We start from the raw sequence: 22,205 nt of genomic DNA on the forward strand, positions 1-22,205 counted from the left end.
GCTAATTGATGTTGAATCACAGGTATGTTTTGGAATTTGGTTCCATAACAGAGGACCTTGTCTTCTGATGGTATTACTGGCAAGGTCAGTGTTGAACTACGGTGGCCTAAACATGTGTGATTACCTGGTCCCATAATCATGGAATGTTTGTGATTTCACAAAGTAGAAAGAAACTATATCTGGCAGAAAGTTTTTGTGATATTTGAACATAAATACATGTAAATAAGGCTATTTGAAATTTGAAAACTTAACTACCAATCACCTACCGTAAAGTGGGTTGACTTTGGACAGTGGGGTGACTTTGGACACGCATATAGGACAGGGTTGCTTGATATAAATCACAATTTTTTCCAAAAATCATTTATTTAAATTTAAATCAATGATTTTTAGAAAAACATTATTGATTTAAATTGAGCAACCCTGTCCAATATGCCTGTCCAAAGTCACCCCACTGTCCAAAGTCACCCCACTTTATAGTACTAATGGTATAACAGAAAAGGCTTCAACTAAATTTTTCAGAGATAAAATGTGTATGTTGTAGACTACAGTACATTAAAATCTTTGAAGAAAAGTTGCAAAATAGCAAAATCTTCATATTCCTGCTACCAACTCCTTCACTATCATGACAGTGTGATGATCCATGAGGTATTGTCTTCTATTGTGGCAATGGTATAGCTAAGAACTCATCTTTCTTGTTGAAGTATTCATTGAGTCTAATAATGGCATATCTGCAAGAAGTAAGACATAATTGACGTAATAAGCTATTGCAGTTGATATCCGTATAGAAGATAATAAATTAATGCGATCAAGCAAAATGAGTCTGACGTCGATCAAAATCAAAATTCAGTTTTCAATTTCACTACATGAGCTATTCTCTGAGCTTTATTTTGCTGAAAACCCCATCATAATTAGACTTATGGTTCTAGTGTTATGGTCATTTTAGTGTTGCTCAGAACAATAAAATACAAAGGAAGTTGAATACTATTATTGGTTATATCTTAAAATCAATATTCCCGACATCCGACTCATTTTGCTTGATTGCATCACCTCCACACAGGGAGTGTAGATGACAAACAGAGTCACCCATTCAGGTAACTCCATTTGAAATTCATACTCCCTGTGTGGAAGATTAAGGTCATATCTTCCATAGAGGAGTATGAATTTCAACTTGAATTTAGGGATTCAATCATGTTTTGCCGTTGTTCATCACTGTTTAACAACGATGCGGCCGCGTCGTCTGCGAAGTAAACCACGCAGACGCGCCGGACGCGAGTTGTTAAACGGTGATGAACAACGGTGAAACATGATTGAATCCTTTCAACAACGAAAAGAAGCTAAAGATCGTATAATTCACGCTTATCTCACGAGGAAATGTCAGTTAATCATTGTCACTAAGCCTTACAAAAACTTGATGATTTCTCTGTTAATATCATCAATAAAACTACAAAATAAAACGGCAAAGTTTAGTCGCTACCTGAAAAATACTGAATTCAACTTGTAAGCTTGCATACGCATAAAGGTTCCAGGCATGACGAATTTTACTGGGCGCTCGCCAGAACGTGTAGTCTCGCTGCTGCGTTCGGCGTATACGCTACAGTAAAAGTGTGGATTCATCACGGATTAACAACAGTTGGCTCCTGTACAAAGGTATAGGAGGAGTTGTTGAAAGCCCGATGAACAGCGAGTCATGCATTAGTGAAGCTACCAAGTGCCTAGTACAGTTTTTCCCTTCTAGCCATATTGTAACATTTCCATAAAAATAAATCAGTATTTCTTTTCTATAAAATGTTAGCGTTTACTGTCAGATATGTCTCCTATCCATTTGGAGCTGAACAACTGTGGTAAAGCAGAGAAAATTGGAATTTACTACCACTACCAGCACGGATGTCGCCAATGCCTGTCACACCGGCACGATCATTTGATATGTGTATATGACTGACCCGCACGCAATGTACGTACTGTGTTATAAAATTTGCATATGCATTCGACTAATATTTCCATCATAATAATTAAACAACGGTTCCTGCGTTTTATTCAAAATCTTGGATTTTGACAAAACTACAGCACCTATAGTCTTGATTTTTGCAGGGTATATTAGTTTTATAAAGTATATTACAAATTGTGTAAAAAATAGAATTTTGAAAAATATTGAGGGCATCCTCCTCAGCAAATATTACAATATAGCTTTAAGCTTCCACGTAAAAATCATGTTTAGCAACCGGACTAAATAGCTATCTGGGCATAAACCTGTCAGCGATCTCTACAAGATGATAGTTTCATGCTGTTGATGCCTAAATTGTAGATATGCCTTGCCATTAAAAAATGAACCTTTTTATTTTGCATATACTTACTCGAGGTAGTCAAAGTCAATAACTGAGATGTGAGCCTGAATCAATCCCCACACACCCCAAAAGAAATGGCCAGCCTGCAAACAAAATAAACAGTACTCATTACACTTAGTAACACTTTATCATATTGGAGTACCTTTAGAAAACCGTACCACAACATCAACACTATACACATACACAATAAAATTAGCTCTACCTTTTAATAATAAAAAAACATTGACGTCACACAGCATCAACACTAAGTAAATAATTATCTTTGTACAGTCGGTAAACTAGCCAATAGAAATGCGCCCTGCAGCAAAATCACATGCTCTGCAAATCCACCATAAGCTGCCAAGCCTGTAAGGGCAGTGCAAGTTGACCTCAATGCTGAGTATGACAGATATCAGGGCCGGGGCTGAATCCCCTGTTCTTCACGAAATGACCTGCAACTTTGATATGCACAGTTATTGCTCGTCTGGTACAATATTCAGAGCTGCTCAAGGGCCAACCAAAATTGAGACCCCTCCTATAAATGGGCTATTCCCTCCTATAAATATTGAAATCCATACAACGCCTATCATGGTAGACATGACCTTAATCTTCCACACATTAAGTGTGAATTTTAAATTGGGCTGAATGGGTGACTCCATTTGAAACCTACACCGTGTGAGGTAAATTAAGGCCATGTCTTCCACCCGGGGACTTCCACAGTGGGTGTATGAATTTTCAATGGAATAACCCGCCCGAACTTGACTTACCAGTGCAAATTTATTAGCTTTTGCATATAGGATCTCCACATCTTTGTCTGTGACAGGTTCCTTGTTGTTGGTCACTTCATGCCATCCTATAAGATATTCCCTGAGCCATTTGAGTTGAAAGGCTTTATCTGGATACAAATTATAGTCTACAGTATCCAAACCTGGACAAATACAAATGGTTATGAAGACAATTAATTCCAAGGTGATAGAGAGAGAGCAGTACTGAATTGAGCATAAGTAAATCTATAGGGATACAAAACATTGCAATGTCCCTCTACAGTCGACAAAAAACAACAAAAAACACTCTGTTCTCACGGATGTTTGATGGGATCATTTATTAAATTTTCAAACAAAACATCATGTGCAACCAAATTTTAGGCTTAAACAGCTAAAGGTGATATCATGCTAATGTATACAGATGCTTTGGAGTCATTCGCAACTTTAATTTCCCTTCTTTTATAAATTTTTTCACTTTTATGGTATTTTTTAAAGCTTTTTTGAATATAAAATGTATCTATTAATGACAAAATTTAATTGGTGGCGCTATTTAGTTACTGCAAATAAAGAAATATGATTTAGGATAAATAGCGCCATCTATAGTTTGCATTTAGTTAATAATGAAGCCAATTCTATATATCAAACAACCGTGTTCTATGGGCAGACCAACTCGCTAAGTAGCGTTGGTCTGTCCAGATTTTTCAAATTTTTTTTCTGAATGACCCTAAAAATCACCAAAAGCTTGAAAAATCTGAAAAAGTCTACAAATTTTTGGCAAACAAATTTTGAAAAATTCTGAATGTTCAGTCAAAATCAATTCACTTTTATAGTCAAAAAATTGTTGTTTGAAAATTTCATCCCCCAGTACATCTAAAGAAATCCCAAAAGTGCAAAATCTGGGTTGGTCAGGCCCGTAGAACAGGATTTTTATTTGTCGTCGCCTTATGGCTAAAGTCTGGTGCATAGAAGACATGTCAGCTTGCATTTCTTTTATTATCTCACCAACTGCAATGCTATGAAACTAATTGATTTCATAGATCATGTTCAATAAAGTTGTTGTTCTTTTTTCATTCACTAAGGATGTGTTGAAAAATATGGAGCAAAGTTTCAAAAACAGTATTTACCTGCCATTTCATCAAAATGGTTTCCTATATCAAAGGCCTGGTAGTTGTAGCTAGCATATTCATAGTCTATAAAACATACTTTGCCTGAAATGAAAGGTGATTAATAAAGAAAAACAAGATAATTGTTTACAATGGGCAATACATATATATGACAAATATCTGATACTGTCACACCCAGAATGAGTTCATCAACATAACTTGCACCTTAAGCATATGTAAGCATTCTGATCTACAAAAGATAACCTAATAATTAACATAATTAGCTAATTAAAAAGGGAGGTATGAGCACAGGCATATAGCTTCAGTACACTTTACACAAATTTGGTGACCACTGTGAGCTACTGTGGCCAAAGATGCACCTTTATTAACCATTTATATTAGCATCATTCAGGTATGCAGTTCTATATAAGAGTAGAACCTAATCAGCCTATTATAACCATCACAACCAGGATCAGCTCCCCCAATCTCATACAGGTAAACCAAGACATTTAGCAGTTAAGTTCCTGGTCCAGGGGAATTTCAAGAATGTATGTACATCTTTTAAAACAATCACATTATTTTTCCATGAGAACAGAAATGACACAGTAGGCAGGGTCTCAAACTCCTAACATCAAGCACTCACACACTTAGAGTCCAACACCTTACTGTTTGAGTTAATTGTCTAGCGTAAGTTTGAAATTTGACCCCTTCATTGACCCACCGCCAGATTAATGGCAAACAAGCAGTTTATGATAGCTGAGGGCTATGGCTAACAGAAAAAATATGGTAAATGAAAAGTTCTAAGGAAATAGGATTCGAGTTATTAGCCCATGTAGTATAATACAGAAAGCACCATACAAGCCTGCAATGATGGCAACTCACTTTTTGATTCATCATAGATAACGTTTGCTAGTAGTATATCATTATGGCAGAACACAACAGGCGAGTCTAGCTTGGATAACTCTCTCTCTAGCATTGCGGCTTCATTCCGTAGCTTTTCATGAGTTGCAACTTGTTTTGAATACCTGTGATGAGGATAGGTAAAGAAAATGATGCTACATGTATATAATATTGTTACATTTTTCCACTGTTATGTGGCAGTGATGTCAGTGGGCATTTTATTGGGTGCCGATTTAAATAGCTAGCATTTTCTCAAAGCGCTGCATAAACATGTATATCCATAAATAGACGCCATATATATACTGAACATACATACTGAACACTAGATTTTGCAGTTCACAGATTGCAGGGTAAAACTGCAAGCTGTTATTATTATAGATTTCATCCTAATGGTATCTCAAATGTTTTTCATGAAAAAATCAGAGAATGACCCTTTATGATCGATGCTGTTTTTTTCTTCTGTTATTTATCTGTCTTTCTGTCTGTCATTATTTCTTCACTTCTTTTTTCTTTTCCATCCTGTCTTTCTTTCTTCGTTCTTTATTTCTTCCTTCCTTCATTTTTTCTTTCTGTCATTCTTTCTAAGTTACTTTCTAAGTTACTTTTCTGTCCCCTATAATAAGGAGTGCATTTTGTCAAAAACCTGTCAAGGTGGTGCCTTAAGATAAAATCCTGCTTAGGGGTACCTTTCAGACACAATCCTGTTTAGGGGATACAATTTGTTACAAAACCATGACAAATTCATGGTTAGGTTAGTTTTTGCACAGAAGGACAACTCCTGTTTACGATATGTTTCGAAAATCTCTGGTCACACGTGTGTACACTATGAAACTTGAGTAGCCCTGGGCCTTCATTAATCATGTGAATCTATCACTTTGTTTCTTAGATATATATTAATTACTTTTCTTGTTTGGCAGCATCTTCAAATTGAGTAGGTAATGTATCAAGCCATTTCTTGATTGTTCTAAATACACTTGCTTCAGGTATTTTGCCATCCTCTGGTTTGACTGCATGTAATCGAGCCATTTCTCGGGTTATTAACCTGCAAATAGTAAAGATGCAAAAAATTATAAAATCAAAGGGGCTATTCCGTTTGAAATCAACACTCCCTCTCTGAAATATTTAGCCAAAGTCTTCTACAGAGGGAGTATGTGGTTTCAAATAGAATACACAATTGAGTAAATTTCATTTGAAATACACACTCCAGTAAGGTAAAGTCATAATACAGAGGTTATGTGGATGTCAAAATAATTATCCCTGGCTAATTCCATTCGAAAAACACACTCACTCAATGAAAGACTTTTCTCATAATCTTCCACAGGGGTAAGGCAAATTTCAAATTGAATAGCCCAAATATAAACACCAATAACAATGTTTCTGTCATCTGTGACTTTTACTGTTTGCAAATTACAGAATATGTGTGTGGTATTTTATGTTTTCCTCTTTTTCTTAATGATTTTTGACAATGTATTTGACAGTTTAGGTTTCTTTCTCCAATGCACATTAATTCCCTAAACAACTCAAATGAATATTATCTTCCAATTGGACCCACTTGATTGTCCAGTTATTTATATGGCATAGCTTGTTTGATTTGATAAAAATATACCAAGATTAGATCTGCAAGGTCAGCATGATAAGTGAAGAGTATTTAATAGCATATCAACATACTACAGCACTGTATGACTCAATGCCCACTGATACCCGGAGGAAGCACTCTTATGTAGAGGTGGTACGGGTATGTGCAACAATCAAGGGTCCCATTTTCAGGCTCTCCAAAAATCCATATTGGGGATCAAGCTCCAGTTTTTTGCCTTGAGTAAAACTCCTTGAGTAAAACTCCAATAATTGTCGCTCTTTAGCTCATTGGGAATTTCTACAGCTCCACAGCCTATACTTTGGCCCAATTTTAATTCACAAGACCAAAAAAAATATAGTTGAAATATCAGTTCAGACGGCCCCATATGTAAGTAGGAGTTTGGGGGGTGCCGATTTTGAAAAACGTGGACTTTTTTCCAAAGGCAGGGGGGGGCATTGTGAAAAGTGCACAAAATTTGGACCTTTTTTTGTCCAAAAAAGCGTAAAAAAACTGAATTTGAGGGGGGGTGTATGATCCATGGATTGCGTCAAATGAAAGAGATAAAAGTAAAAAATGAAATAAAATACTTTGCTACCCAGGGTGACACTCATAAGACCCGGGTAAATATTCATGTTTTGAGTCTTTTTTCAAATTAAATATCTCCAAATGTAAACAAGGTACATTGTATGAACCTCTGGTGGTGTCAAATAGAAAAGAATGTTTTCCCTACCCAGGTGTGACACTCCTTATGTACGAACCAGGTCATTATGCCTATTTTGTGTTTTTATTGCATCAAATATCTCGAAGAAAAAAGTGTGACCCCAGGTGGTGTTAAATGAAGGAGGAAAAGGTACAGGATACAATAAAAAGAAAACCAGAGTTTCTATTCCTAAAAGTCTTTGATGAAGCCAGATGAAGCAACAACTGCTCTACTTATAACCAGTCTACTCCAAATGAAAAATATTCTATTTGCTAGTACTATAGTAAAGAAAGCATGCTACCTTTTGAACTAAGGAGGACAGCAATGGACGTACTCCAATTGAAATCCATACAAGTTATACACCCCCACGGAAGACACAAGCTTAATCTCCCTCACAAGGAGTGCAGATTACAAATGGAATCGCTACTTAAGCTAACTCCATTTGAAATTCACACTCCCTGTGTGGAAGATTAAGTTCATGCCTTCCATAGGGGGTGTATGGATTTCAATAACCCAATAGTACATGTACTTACTTATAAACCTTTTCATCTTTTACACTTGTTGTAGACAAAATCACTCCTGGGACATATTCATAAGCTAATCCATTGTTAAAGGCAGCATAAAGCTCTGGTCCACATCCAACTTTAAACAGGGTCTGGAATGTCTCAATTTCTTTTTGTCTGTCGACAAGAAGTTCTGTTTTCTTGCCATACACACGGAAGAGAACCATTGTTTGCTTGTCTTCTCCTAAGTAACACCCAACTATTTTATTGGAGATGCCATCAGTGAAGATCTGTTTACAAAGATTAAGATTTTAATTAAATTTAGAAGCTGCAAACTTCACTGGAGAAAGTCACTTACATGTAAAGGCTTGTTCGAAGCATGAATTTATGATGAGAAATCCTTGGTTCTAGGGGCATAAATGATTTTGCCCAAACTCTAACCCTAACCCCAAACCTACCCCTAATTCTGATGCCTAACCCTAACTAAAACCTAACCCTAAAGGCCATATCATACAAGCAGACGGAGCATGCGATTCAAAAATTGCCAGTGATCAAATGATGGCAGTATTAATTTTTGTACAGTTGCTTCCAGGTTTTGTCTTGGCTAGCAACAAAGTTGCCTTCAAGTAATATGTGCTTGTGATTTGACAAAATGGCATGCTAGCGACTTATCAATCAGATATCGGCAATCGCCTTTCTCATGTGCAGTGGAAGTTACGTCACAAAAAATATTAGTATGATAGTATGATATGGGCATGGCGCTAACGCTAAAAATATGCAAAATAATTTATGTTCCTATATATATCCAAGGATTGTCCATCATGAATTCATGCTTAAGGGTCAGTCCATGTCGAAACAGATTGAGTGTACACCCACCCTCTTGGATTTTGCTCTCCTTTGGCTCAGGGTGAGGTCACAAGAAAAAAATTCAAATTCCATTTCGTTTGCGAATGGCGGGCAATCAAAGTTTGGCGACCTCGACCAAAATTGTGAATTTAAGGGTCCAAATGACAAAGTGCTCTCTTTGAGGGGCACTTTCTTCTTAATTGAATCAGTTGTGACCCTCTTTTTGAATGTAGTCACTCACTGGCTGTGTCTGAAATACCTAATGCCAAAAAAGATAGATTTGAATTTCGTTGGGATTTCAGAGGGGTCAAAATCAGCACTTCGTACTGTTCAATCAAATTATCTTGATTTTGAAGGACCCATGATAATGTCACAGTGCACTTATAGGTCCTAATTATGTTCAGAATGTATTAACCATATGCCAATGTCTATGAGCAATTAAAAAAAGAGAAATTTCTAGACCCTACAGAATTTTAGGCCACCCCTAAAGTGGTTCAGCCACAAATGGCACTTAAAGTCGGCAAATTTTGACCCCTAATAACTTTAGGTGTACACCAGATATGAATTTCTAGTCTTTTGCATCTGAAAGAATGTAGTTTAATGTTACTAGGAACATAAGATTTGTTTTGTATTTTTTGTGTTTTAGTATTAAGTTGACGCTTTCAAAAATAGTCATTTTTCCTAACATACCATGCATACAGGATACGGTACAAAATGCCAATTTTAGTATGATATTTTTTTATATTTTTGATCACTTTATAGCCATTTGTATTATTTATCCTGATATTTCAAGTTGCTCTTGAGTCTAGTAATAAGAAAAAAATACTTTCTAATCCTCTGTATGGATTTTTAAGGGGGTCAAAAATGCACTTCCTGGCAACGATACACATGCAAAGTACAGGTTATGGGGGTCAAATTTTCAGAATGCTCCCAATTATGTCAAGTAAGATGTCAAATGGCTCGTATGGTCATGAGGATTCCAAAAATGTATAGTTTGTTATGTGTCAGACCCTTCAGGAGGGCGCTATAACGAAAAATGTTTATAGATCAACGACCTTTTTGAAAGTATCAAAACACAAAAAATACAAAACAAATCGTATGTTCCTAGTAACATTAGACTACATTCTTTCAGATGCAAAAGACTAGAAATTCATATCTGGTGTACACCTAAAGTTATTAGGTGTCAAAATTTGCTGATTTTAAGCGCCATTTGTGGCTGAACCACTTTAGGGGGGCCTAAAATTCTGTAGGGGGTCTAGAAATGTCTCTTTTTAATTGCTCATAGACATTGGCACATGGTTAATCCATTCTGAACATAATTAGGACCTATAAGTGCACTGTGGCATTATCATGGGTCCTTCAAAATCAAAGATAATTTGATTGAACAGTATGAAGTGCTGATTTTGACCCCTCTGAAATCCCAACGAAATTCGAAATCAATCTTTTTTGGCATTAGGCATTTCAGACACAGCCAGTGAGTGACCACATTCAAAAAGAGGGTCACAACTGATTTAATTAAGAAGAAAATGCCTCTCAAAGAGAGCGCTTTGTCATTTGGACACCTTAAATTCCCAATTTTGGTCAAGGTCGCCAAACTTAGATCGCCCGCCATTCGGAAACGAAATTGAATTTGAATTTTTTTCTTGTGACCTCACCTAGGGGTCCATGAAAGGTACCCCTGAGCCAAAGGAGAGCATAATCCAAGAGGGTGGGTGTACACTCAGTCTGTTTTGACATGGACTGACCCTTAACCATTGATTATGCCTCACCTTAAATTTGATATCCTCCGGTTTCCAATCTGGCCGCACAATTTTCATTACCTCCAGCATGCCAGGCTCCACATTGGAATCATCAATTGTCACATCAATACGTCTTAGATTTGCCATAGCACTTGCAGTGATTCAATCATTCAAGTCTTGAAGTAAATAGTGCCTTGAAGGACTGGCAACTTTGGTTGTAGTTAGGTATGAAGACACTATTGAAAAAAATATATATTAGAAATTATAGCTAGTTTTATACAAAGATAGGCATGAGTACTACTATCCATACTGGGCTGTAACAATGGATAAAAACCAACTCTCTAACTCTGAGTAAGCCTTCAGGGTAAGCTTATGTGTTGTACCATAGACTAGAGTATATTCACAGTTTTTCTTCTATTACCAACACAAACCTTATGGGAAATTCTGTTGGTTTCCAAGTAAAGATATGTCCATGCTATTGACTTATTTATTGAAATGCAATCGTCTCAATCCATTTTGCAAGAGTAAAATACTTGCTATATTTTTCCGTGGATTTGACTGTATACATGAACTTCGCCCAGGTGATACTATTAATGCAGTAAAATTCAATTAAATAATACCACAACATTAGCTCCTCTTATAAAAATGGTCAGATACAATAGGACAAGGCCTCAGACATTTGACATCATATCAATTAATCTAGTCTTGGGATGTAATATATGGGTGGTGCAATAATTTATGTGTGTACACCCGGGGTGATGAATTTGCCAAAAGTCGCTTGCCCACCACCCCCCCCCACACCAAAAAATCTTTGCCCCCTCCTTTTGATGTGCCAAAAAACCTTTTTCCCCCACTTTTGAGGTGCCAAAATCTTTGGACCCCCCGCCCAAAAAAAAAAAAGTTGTTTGCTTGTCCTCGTCTGTCTGACCGACCATCTCGTCAGTTCTGACCGTAGAACTTTTTCTTTTTGAAAAAAGGTTTTTTTTTACAATTTTCCAACAACATAAAATCATGAATTTTTCATCTGAAAAACTGAAGATATAAAAAGAAATGTTGTAAAATACCATTTCCTGCATGTTTTCACCTGTCCAGTTGTACCTGGCTGAGGGTTCCGATATTTCGTATAATCATCCTCAGTATCTAGACAGTAAAATATTGTTGTCAACTTAAAAATGCAGCATGTCAAATAAAGAAGGGTTTAACTTGAATTTGTCTTTGGTGGAAATTCTGTGGTCAGTGAGTGTTTTACATACAAAAAGTACTTCACCTTTATACTTTTGGTACTTGGAAAAACAAAGACCCAACTGAAGGTGATCTATGGACAAGCAAACCATTTTTTTTGCCTTACACTATGCAAGATTTTGGGGAACCTGTCTTTCATATAATGCGAGCGGAGATTTTGCATATGGGTAACTTCACAATAAAGGGACATGAAATCCTGACATGACTATCAAAAATTCAAATTCAGTTGTTCCAGTTGATTTGTTGTGTAACAAGTGGCAAATTATTGTACTTTAAAAAAATAGTAATGACAACATAGTCTATCATTCCCAATTTTGGTTATCATCGACGAATTCAAGCAAGGGGCATGTTATAACGGTTGTAACATTGACATACACATGGTGGTAAAAGAGACACAAAGGAGAGTGTTTGCTGGGTAAATTTAATTTGTTTTATTTTCACTTACCAATCCCATCAATAAGAAACGATAAAAATACTGGCCTTACAGCATATTTTAATATTCAATGCAGTTTCACTTGTATTTGAGTAATTTTCAGACACACTGTCAAAGATTTTTTTTTTATGTCTCTATTGTGGAAATGTCCCAATAAAAAGTACCTCTTATGATACTTCAAACATTCTAGATTGTAAAAAAAACATCCAACAGTCAAAAAGTATGTTGCAGCCTTAGTGTATTGCTATCACATTTGTATGTGATAACGGTCGAACATTGACATACAATTTTTCAATGATCTTATATTGATGTTTTCCTTCAATATTACAACACAGAATCACATCACATTACTTTCTTTCATGGATTGCAGTAATTTGCAAAGTAAACATTCAACCCAAGCATTGGTGCACAAAAAGTATGTTGCAGCCTTAGTGTATTACTATCAAATTTGTATGTGATAACGGTTGAACATTGACATACAATTTTTAATGATGTTTTCCTTCAATATCACAACACAGAATCACATCACATTACTTTCTTTCATGGATTACAGTAATTTGCAAAGTAAAACACATCACACTACATATTTCTCTGTAAAGGTAACTAAAACATATTCACGGTTGAACGATTATAACGGTTGTAACAAATTTGACATACAAGAGACTTCGCCTCGTCTCTCGGCAGTGTAGGCTGCTTCTGGTGTAAAAGGTACGTGGTAACTCCCGCCCAGGAAGTGCTCAGGCATCACCTTCAGATCGAGGCTGCTGGGATTCCGTGTCTATTTTTAGACGGCATTTCTTTCGTTCACGGTCGAACAAAAATTTGACATACATTTGACATACGAAGTTTGACGAATCGCCAACGTCCTCTAGCGACTTAACTGCCCAAATTAATTCTGTGTGCGATATCTTATAATGCCCCTTTAACTAGACTATTACTTAAGAGGCCAAGTTTGTGATGAATTTTGGAAGATTTATTGTTGTTAACTTTGAGAACTATTTGACATACACGTGTTCGCCCGTTATTGATTTCTTTCAGTTGTGCTTTCTCCCTGAAGCATTATGAAATTCCCTACAAGACTTTAACATTTTTTTGGTACAACCATACCTCATAACTTGCATGCAGCAAATTGATAGTTATGGTTGATTATAGTAATGCCCCAGTCAAATATAAAACCATACTTTTTTGTGTCAGAATTCTATGGCTCAAAATAGCCCATTTTCCGACTTTGAAGGCCTATAAAAAAGAAACGAGACATACAATTTATATAAAGTTGTTTATTTTATTAGATCTGCCTACTACAAACATAAAAAACATAACTTCATACCAAGAATGATTTTATTATTTTTTGTCTGATCTCACAAAGTTGAGCATACAGCTTATGTCCCTTTATTGTGAAGTTACCCATATATTTAAACATGTTCCTAACATTTTCTACACCTTTTTAGGGTCTAATATAGAAATGGTGCCCAAAATATATGTGCCCAAAATTGCTTGCCCCCCCCCTTTCGACCTCAGGGGAGGATTTACCATTGGGACAGATGGGCCCAGGCCCAAGGCCAGCAAAATTTGGGAACCCCCAAAGTTGCCATACATATGTGCATGTTTCTTTTTTTCGTGCGCTTCCGACCCAAATGTCCTACTTAAATCAATCTTGTAGTATGTCCCTAAATGTACCGTATTTGTAAACCAAAACCTGGCCACTTGACTTGAGTGCACATGCAGGCTCCAAATTTTTGCCTGGCCCAGGGCCCCCAAAAGGTAAATCGGCCTTGTTCAACCTGCTTGACCCCCTTTTCGACCTGCCAAAAAATGCTTGCCCCCCCCCCTTTGGCCTGCCACCCCCCCTATAATTCACCACCCGGGGGTACACATAAATATTGCACGCATATAGACAGTTAGTACGCATAGCCACAGTTGTAAGTTAACTACAAATTTCGAACGTTTGAGGGCTTGTTCTCAAGTTGTAGCAGGTTCCATAGGGTGTCTTCAGTGTTAATTGTTTTCATTATAAATGTCCCAAAATATTAAATTTGACAATAATTTTGACCTCTCCATATATTCATACATTGCTCACCTGTGTTTTCATGTCATATTTTGTGGTGAAAAATGATTACAAATGTTGCAAACATTTTGGAGCAACGATTTCTTCGTACCGACAGCTAAGTGTGATGTGAATGCACATTAAACACATACAGCATACACAGCACATGTTGGAACTCCCAGTCGGAGCCGGGAGTTTATTGGAACTGGCATAGCCCCGGGGCATATAATGAAAGATAAAGACAATTTATCGCGTCTGACGTCACCTGTCAATCAAACTGGAGCACGGTTTGTTTACAAGTGCCGTGATGATGACTTGCTGAACGCGGATTTATAACCGGGCGCCAATGTTAGTTTTGCACCTTTCGGCATGCAAACCTATGCCCAGCGAGGTCACGTCACACCGAGTGTGACGTGCCCTGAACTCCCAATAACTTTCGTAAGCGACAGACAAATTGCAGGAAAGCGTGCCAATTTAAGCTTCCTGTAATATCTATTGCACATAACGTACAAAGTCACAAACTTACAAACTTCAATATGCACTTCAAATACAGCAGACCAGCTGTTAATTATTACCGATCAGTAGAATAACTTACCGGTACATAATCTTCAATTTCATGGAATCCCGTTGCTCAGAATTGCAAATGTCATTTTTATCTGTCAAATCCGCTGTGTATGTGCTCCGAGATTTTATGATATGCTCCATAAATCACAGGTGTGAAACTGACTTTATACCACTCGCTCGCTTTTAAAGCTAGCAGAAAAGCGAAGCCTCCGGCTACCTCGTGGCATGACGTTTTGTAACCCGTTTTGTGATTGGTTGCAAACACCATTCATCGCAATCGTAAGCCAATCAATGAAGGCGACGGCCTTTTACGGTATGAATTAATGTGACCCGCCAGTTAAGTACGTCTAACCCGATTGGTTTACAAAAATAATTGGATATTTGCTAAGCCAGTCAGCGTGCTCGATGCTTAACAACCTGGTCGTAGAGGTTTTTTTTTTTTTTTAATAGGCGAATTCACATGGTGATCCAGCGATCGAGTATAAATTCAGCATGACTTCTGCTTTAAGGGGTACTACATCCATTGATTTTTTATTACATTTTTTTGCATTTTGTGAAGAAAATAAAAAAAAAAATTGGACAAAGTGGTATGCAAAATGAAGGGGCAAATCTTCTCGTTTTATTGGTGGCATCGGTATCAATGTAGATTACATGCTTTTGAAGATAGAAGCCAAAAGGAGGTACATCACTGATGATTTAAATTCACTTCATTTTGGAAAGCTTACTATCAACGGATTTCGTTAAAATTTTGGATATGTGTTGCTAACACATGAGGGAAATAAAGTTGATATGTAAAATGGGAATAAGTGGTTCCTGATTTCTTTTATGACTTCATGAACTTGGTGCTCCACAACTATCAAAAAGGAACTGGTTAAAATGCTTCTATTTTCAATGTTGAGCTATATTTTGTATTTTTAACTTGCGACATTATTTCACTGAAACTTAATTAAGCCATAGGTAACAGGTTACCACAACCATACTACAGCAATGTTGAAAAATATTGTATTTCTTGTCACCTATACCACCATATTGGGTAGTTTTCCGTAAGCTTAACTTTTTGTGATTTTGGTAACTATTTTATACTTATTTGTGAAATCCGTCTCAACTAGGCATTCTAAATTGTACTCACCATTTACATCCCAAGGTATATTAGTATATCCACCTTGCACTTCTCGATATATATCCAGTTAAAGACAGAATATCAAAATTATGCCTCATTATGATAGCACAGACTCTCACATGTGTATTCAAAATTGATGCTTAAATTTGACCTGAACCAATTGACCTATAACCTGACATACGGTGACCTAATAGCCTTTTCTTCTCCTAACAACACATTATATTATTAAATTGACTAATGACTATGCATCAATTGTATAAGTGTTTATTTAATTTATTCAGTGTTATATCATGGTTATATTTTGCATGCACCACTAGATTTTCTATAGAGCGTATAACAAAGGATTTAATGTATTCTATTCATGTACTCTACTTGAACATGTTCAAAAGAATAAATTATGGTTTGTTATGAAACACAGATCTGAGTTACTAGGTTACAGTAAACAAAAAATATATAGGGCTAAAATGACTTACTAAAATGATTCAAATGCACTTTGTATGTAGATATATTTTATAAGTTCAGGACATGAGGTGATGAACATATTTATGTACGTCATAAATTTGCAAGAAAAAAAAGAAGTGGGGTACTGATGAAAATCAGGGTGTTATTCCCCCTTAACAGGTGCAATAACAATACGTGGACACAATCAGTGACATTTACACAATGCAATAATGAATTATTTATGACATGCATGGGCTGGATTTTACGATCGAGGTAAGGTTTTCGGCCTGTCCCTGCGTGAATATTGTTACTTTTCAGCATCAAAGATACTTGCGATGACCAGTTTTTTGCAGACACTTTGATAACAGGTAACTTTTATAGGTCATATAGGGTAGAAACGATAGTTGTACAATTGTACGAAAATATACCTTTTGATATAGGCCTAAATTGTTTACAAAAATATATTGGTCCGTACGTTGTGCATGTATTCAGTTGTTCGACGTATAATGCAAACCATGTCAAAAGTTAGGTCTTTATAGTGGGAAACTTTCTTTGGTGAAAGGCACCATTTCCACAATGCCTAGAAAAGCTGCTTTTTGCCTTGCAAAAGTACGGAATTTTTCGCCATTTGCTGCTATTCCTTTTCTTTTCTCCGATCAGCACCAGATAGGTCGGTCTTCCTTTTACGCGCTGATTAACCTGTGTAAACCAATCAAGGATCATAATTGACAGTGACATCAGACGCGATAAATTGTTTTTATCTCCGTCTTTAATTATAGCCATCCATGCATGCAGCCATCACTCATCTCATGGATGACAATGTCAAGACTCAATCATCAATGTATAAAACTAGTGGGGATTATGCACTTTCAGTTTCCCACGCATTTGAACGGGAATTGGATTGCGTACTTTTTTCGATGTCTAGTGAGCAAATTTCTTCAATATTTTGAGAAAATGATGTCAAATTTTCTATTCTATATTGTTTGGTAATAATGTCTTTTGCCAATAGTATGTTTAAAGTTGTAATTTTGTGTTTTTGATCGCAAAGATCGGATATTTTCGTTCCCAATTGAATTCTGAACCTTCATAAGGGTGCCGATTTCGCAGAACTTTGACGATAATTTTGCCTTTTGGACACTAAAATGCATTCGATCCTTAATTTTGTTTCAACCGAGTCTTAAATTAGCAAGCACAATAAGGTTGGTACCACTTATATACATTGATGAAATTTTAAAGATTTTTTTTCAAGTTTCTAACCGGCGCAAATCGTGTGTATTTCCCATTGACATCCAAAATGGCATAAGCCAGTCCTTTTAAATATATACATGTATAGGTACGGCGTATAGGACTGGCAAGCGAGTCTATAATATAAAACTCACTGTGACACTTTTAAATCTCACTACACAAACGTGAAGAAGGTACGTGAAATAGCCGTTGGATAGATAGCTGCCCTATATAAATATACATACCTTGAGGTTTAAATTGAGAAAATATAATGCTTTGCCACACTTTCGTGCAAACTTGTGTTTAAGCTTACCTCATGAGCCAACAAAAAAAACGGGGTACAGATTTTGGTTACGAGCTGTGCAGAATGACCCGGAAGTGACGCGTAATTTAATTGATGGCCAACAGAGGAGTGAAAAGGTAAACACACGTACACCGGAATTATATAACAAATGCAGCGATGTATCACACGAATTTGGTCCCTGACTTCATCTATCATTCGTGGAACTTTGAGTCGTTGACATCTTCTGTTGCATGACAGTAAGCTTTTAGTACTTAATTTAGATTTTATTGAAAGTGGTACGTTTGAAACTTCAGTTTACATTTAAGCTTAACGAAATCTCAATTCTCAAAAATCATGATAAATGAATCGCATCATCATCACATGATCATTCATCTGTTCATATAAAACCAGATGTAGGCCTTATGCTGGTTTCATACTACCCTGCCGCTTGCCGCTGAGCGGCATGGCGCACGCGCATATGCGCATTGCAGACAAACGGACACAATAAAGGCTTGTCATTGGTTCAAACGCCCTGCCGCTTGCTTGCCGCAGCGGCAAGCGGCAGGAAAGTATGCTGGAGGCTTTAAGGTACATATTTCGAGGAGCATAAAGCTGAATTTATACTCGATCGCTTTTGCAGAAAAGTGATTTTCACGCATGCTCAATGTTTACTTTACATTTCCAGTGCGTCAAGCCGATCAATCGATTCAAATCGCGGAGGCAAAAACGACGTCGCTTTTGCAAGTTGAAGAAATCTCAACTTCCCAGCGATATCGCTTGACACGTGAATGCGTCAACCAATCATATACAACCAACTGGATCTATTATTTTGCTAATTAATTTACCTTTCTTGATTTTTAACTTTTGGTGATAAATTAATTCAAAGCAATAATTATTGACAGCAACTCATGTTTTAAAAATGTATTTTGTGGCATTTAGAATATTTTAATTGTCTTCTGCAATCGCTATCGCCGTGATAAGTATAAATGCAAAAGCAACGGGCGATGCATCGCAAAATTTGGCGATTGCAAATCGCTTTTTCAAAAGCGATTAATCGCATCGCTCGGCGATCGAGTATAAATTCAGCTTTACAAACACCAAATTGGTGTCGTATGACCTTTGACATGCATGCATTCTTTTGTCGAGAGTGATATGGTCTTTCAATTCGTGCCGAGTGTCCTTGGCAGACTTGACTATGCTTCAGTGGTCATGAAAGGATTCAATAGATAACCTCTGCCCCAATAATCCCAAGCTATTGTCTGAAACTGCACCTCGAAAGATGTATCGTAAGAACTTATGCCCAGCGAGGTCATGTCACACTCGGTATGACGTGCACTGAACTCCAAATAACTTTCGTAAGCGACAGACAAATTGCAGGAAAGCGTGCCAATTTAAGCTTCCTGTAATATCTAATGCACATAAAACATACAAAGTCACAAACTTCAATATGCACTTCAAATAAAGCAGACCAGCTGTTTATTATTACCGATCCTGCAGAATAACTTACATAATCGTCCATTTCATGGAATCCTGTTGCTCAGAATTGCAAATTCCATTTTTATCTGTCAAATGCGCTGTGGATGTGCTCAGAGATTTTATGATGTGCTTCACTAAATCACAGGTGTGAAACTGACTTAATACCACTCGCTCGCTTTCGCAGGCAAGCGAAGCCTCCACCTTGTGGCGCTGGGGCATGACGTCATCATGGACTGTGCAAAATTTCCGACGGCCGGGCGCCATATAACCCGTTTTGTGATTGGTTGCAAAAACCATTTATTGCAATCGTAAGCCAATCAATGAACGCGACTGCCTTAATTAATGTGACCCCCATGTGACCCGCCAGTAAAGGACGTCTAACCTGAAGCAGTTCTATGGGAGGACATATTATCATAATTTTTAAATTATGATGCTTGCTCTGTTGACCTACAAAGACAACAAATTTGGCCGATTCCATTTAGGTGCAAGTTGGGACATGTGTAAACATTACATGCCAAAAAATCAGGTTTGAAAAAACTTAACCAATTTCATATTACATTGTGTACATTATGGCTTTAATACAATCATACAAAAAGTAGAAATTCAACAAAAATTGAGGGCGTCGCTGTGGAGCAAATCACACATATGGCTTTAAACATTAGATTTCGCGATTCTCGTGTTGGGCGGTTCTCATTTTGGAGGGAGCGTAACCAAACTGGCTTCGTAGGAGACTAAGATTTGCGATCATTCCGACATATTATCATAATTATATTATCATAATCTGAAAATTATGATAATATGTCGGACCAACAGAAAATCATCCTGTTTTACTACAAATAGGGTGAATTTGACAGTTTGCTCATAGATGTAAGTTTGAACATGTGTGAGTATTACAAATATGCCCAAAAATCGGTTTTGAAAATAAAGGTATATTCTGAAAAAAGATCGTACATTAAGGCTTTAACCAACACCCGTTACCATTACCCATATAAACTACTATGAGACACTCCGCGTAAGTGCTTGGCGCGCACGCAATATCGTGCGGACAGACAGACAAACTCTCTATGATTCTAAAATATTATGATAAATTATATTAAAACTGCCTTTAAATTTGTTGTGTGATAATGTCAAAACAACCAACCAATATAAATTTTAAAGCTAACAAACATTGGTTAATTTTAAAATGTTGATAAATGTATCCAACCATACTGTAACATAAAACTAACATTTATAGCATTGATCAGTATGGTAACGTCAATACAACCAATAAGGCCAAGTAAAATAAATAACATGCACATGTATATCGTCCAGACTCTTGAACTTTCTAATTCACTCAGTTTAATTTCTTTTGTATACCTTTTGTATTTCTTTGATTTATCTAATTTCATTGTTTTCCTTTCTTCCACACAGAAGTAATTGGTTCCTCCCTGTTAGACATGGCAGAGGACGCCACAACAGGTGCTAGCAGGCAATCTTCAGGATCACACATATTTGCTGAATTTGAATCACTGGAAGGCCTAAATGCACCAATTAGAGCATCTGCTAGAATCAAGGTATTTCAAGAAATGAGTGTTCTAGTTTAGTGCTCTTGGAGAAAAATATGAAGACATTGTAAATGCATTTTCACATTTTTCATTTGTAACTCCTCTACTGACTCTGAAAGCTCCAAACTTCTTATAGCGTGTCTTGTTTCAAGTTGAACCAGGCAGTTGCACTCCTCACAGATACACCACCAGATTCCTATTGTGACCGCTTAAACTCGTACACCGTCACCAAGGTACTGTGCAGTACCAGGGGTGTGCAGGTGTAGTATTGGTGCACTGCTGGTGGGTCCTGTGCATTGGTACTCTGTAGGTAGGTGCTCTGTCTGTGTACACCAGTCAGGTACTTTGGCAATGGTGTTCCTGTGCAAGCAGCCGCAATACATGTAGGAATCTTGTAGTGTATGTGTAGCCATGAATTATTCATTATCAGCTGGTACTTAATTAATCCTATTTTGTTTTCAGTATACATCTATTGGAGTAAGCAGGCGGTACATAGCTTTGGGTGCATCAACTGGAGGGTTGTACATATTCCACAGGGAAAGCCTCAAATATTTACAAGTGCTGACAAACAAGGTAAGACTAGTATAGGCACCATCAGTGTTACTCATTATCTTAGTCTCAAATTATTAGTAATTTGCACAAATAGCTTGAAAGAAAAGGATAAGTGTATAAAGTCTGAGTATGTATTGTGTGCATGAAAAAATGACATATAGGAAGAAATCAGCAGACATCAGTATTGTCAAATGTTATCCTTATTAGGTCACTTTTAGTTGAATCGCTTGCAGAGTATGATCGCCCACTGTTACTTCCTTCAAAAGTACAAAATTGATTTGTGACTTTGACTTCATTATTTGAATTGTTGACCAAATAAACATCTGTGTTTTTATTTAGATTCCTTGACTACATGTAATTTCCATTCCAAATATGTATACTTTCATATATCTTGCATTATTAAGAAGTACAGTAATTAATGCATTTCTGAGAGTACACAAGCATGTTAACAAAAGACTGTTATTCCCTGGCTTGGTCTTCCAAAAATATTACTATCCTTACAGAGATTCCTATTATTTGTTTACAGGAAGGGGCTGTTACAAAAGTTGCCTTTGCTCCAGATGATAATATTGTTGGATTTGCTACCAGGTAATGTGATGAGTTATATAGCAGTGTGTGTAGGGGTGCATATGGGGGTGTGTTTGTTAACACCAGCCAATGACGACACACAATCTTTTGTGTAACAGTGAACACACTACTCCCTATTCCAGAAAAATACAAAACAAATTTTTTGGAATAAAAGAAATATTATCCTGTTTTGCCAAATGAAACATAGCAAAATCCTAATCCTAATAGTTGGTCCTAACTGGCAATAAAAGTAAAATTTTAAT

General features: G+C 36.8%; 2 protein-coding genes across 3 annotated transcripts in view; one reads left to right on the forward strand and one right to left on the reverse strand.

The window, feature by feature from the left end:
- Positions 1-429: 429 nt before the first annotated feature.
- Positions 430-17,940, reverse strand: LOC140155640 (ethanolamine kinase 1-like). 2 transcript variants are annotated; one of them, XM_072178556.1, is made up of 9 exons: positions 17,834-17,940; positions 10,483-10,688; positions 7,898-8,157; positions 5,990-6,130; positions 5,071-5,213; positions 4,210-4,293; positions 3,089-3,249; positions 2,352-2,425; positions 430-728 (listed from the first exon to the last, which is right to left on the reverse strand). In XM_072178556.1, exons 2-9 carry the CDS (start codon positions 10,597-10,599, stop codon positions 656-658), a joined length of 1,053 nt encoding a protein of 350 aa, XP_072034657.1. In that variant the 5' UTR covers positions 10,600-10,688; positions 17,834-17,940; the 3' UTR covers positions 430-655. The 2 variants fall into 2 exon arrangements, with proteins under 2 accessions (XP_072034657.1, XP_072034656.1); XM_072178555.1 differs by having other exon boundaries at positions 17,766-17,888.
- LOC140154618 (uncharacterized) overlaps positions 17,925-22,205 on the forward strand; it is a 48,826-nt gene continuing 44,545 nt past the window's right edge. The window contains 4 exon segments of the mRNA XM_072177186.1: positions 17,925-18,060; positions 20,690-20,832; positions 21,286-21,396; positions 21,902-21,963. Coding sequence (XP_072033287.1) covers positions 20,716-20,832; positions 21,286-21,396; positions 21,902-21,963 — 290 coding nt within the window. The 5' untranslated portion in view covers positions 17,925-18,060; positions 20,690-20,715.

Source organism: Amphiura filiformis, chromosome 6 (genome assembly GCF_039555335.1).
Source record: "Amphiura filiformis chromosome 6, Afil_fr2py, whole genome shotgun sequence".
NCBI classification, from domain to species: domain Eukaryota; kingdom Metazoa; phylum Echinodermata; class Ophiuroidea; order Amphilepidida; family Amphiuridae; genus Amphiura; species Amphiura filiformis.

What these genes read in the sequence shown, in the direction of transcription:
- LOC140155640 (XM_072178556.1), bottom strand. Translation starts at nt 10,599, where the DNA reads ATGGCAAATCTAAGACGTATTGATGTGACAATTGATGATTCCAATGTG. An exon ending in AAAGATGAAAAGGTTTATAA is followed by an intron (nt 6,131 to 7,897) that starts GTAAGTACATGT and finishes TACTATTTGCAG; the next exon opens with GTTAATAACCCGAGAAATGG. An exon ending in GATGCTGCCAAACAAGAAAA is followed by an intron (nt 5,214 to 5,989) that starts GTAATTAATATA and finishes TCCTCATCACAG; the next exon opens with GTATTCAAAACAAGTTGCAA.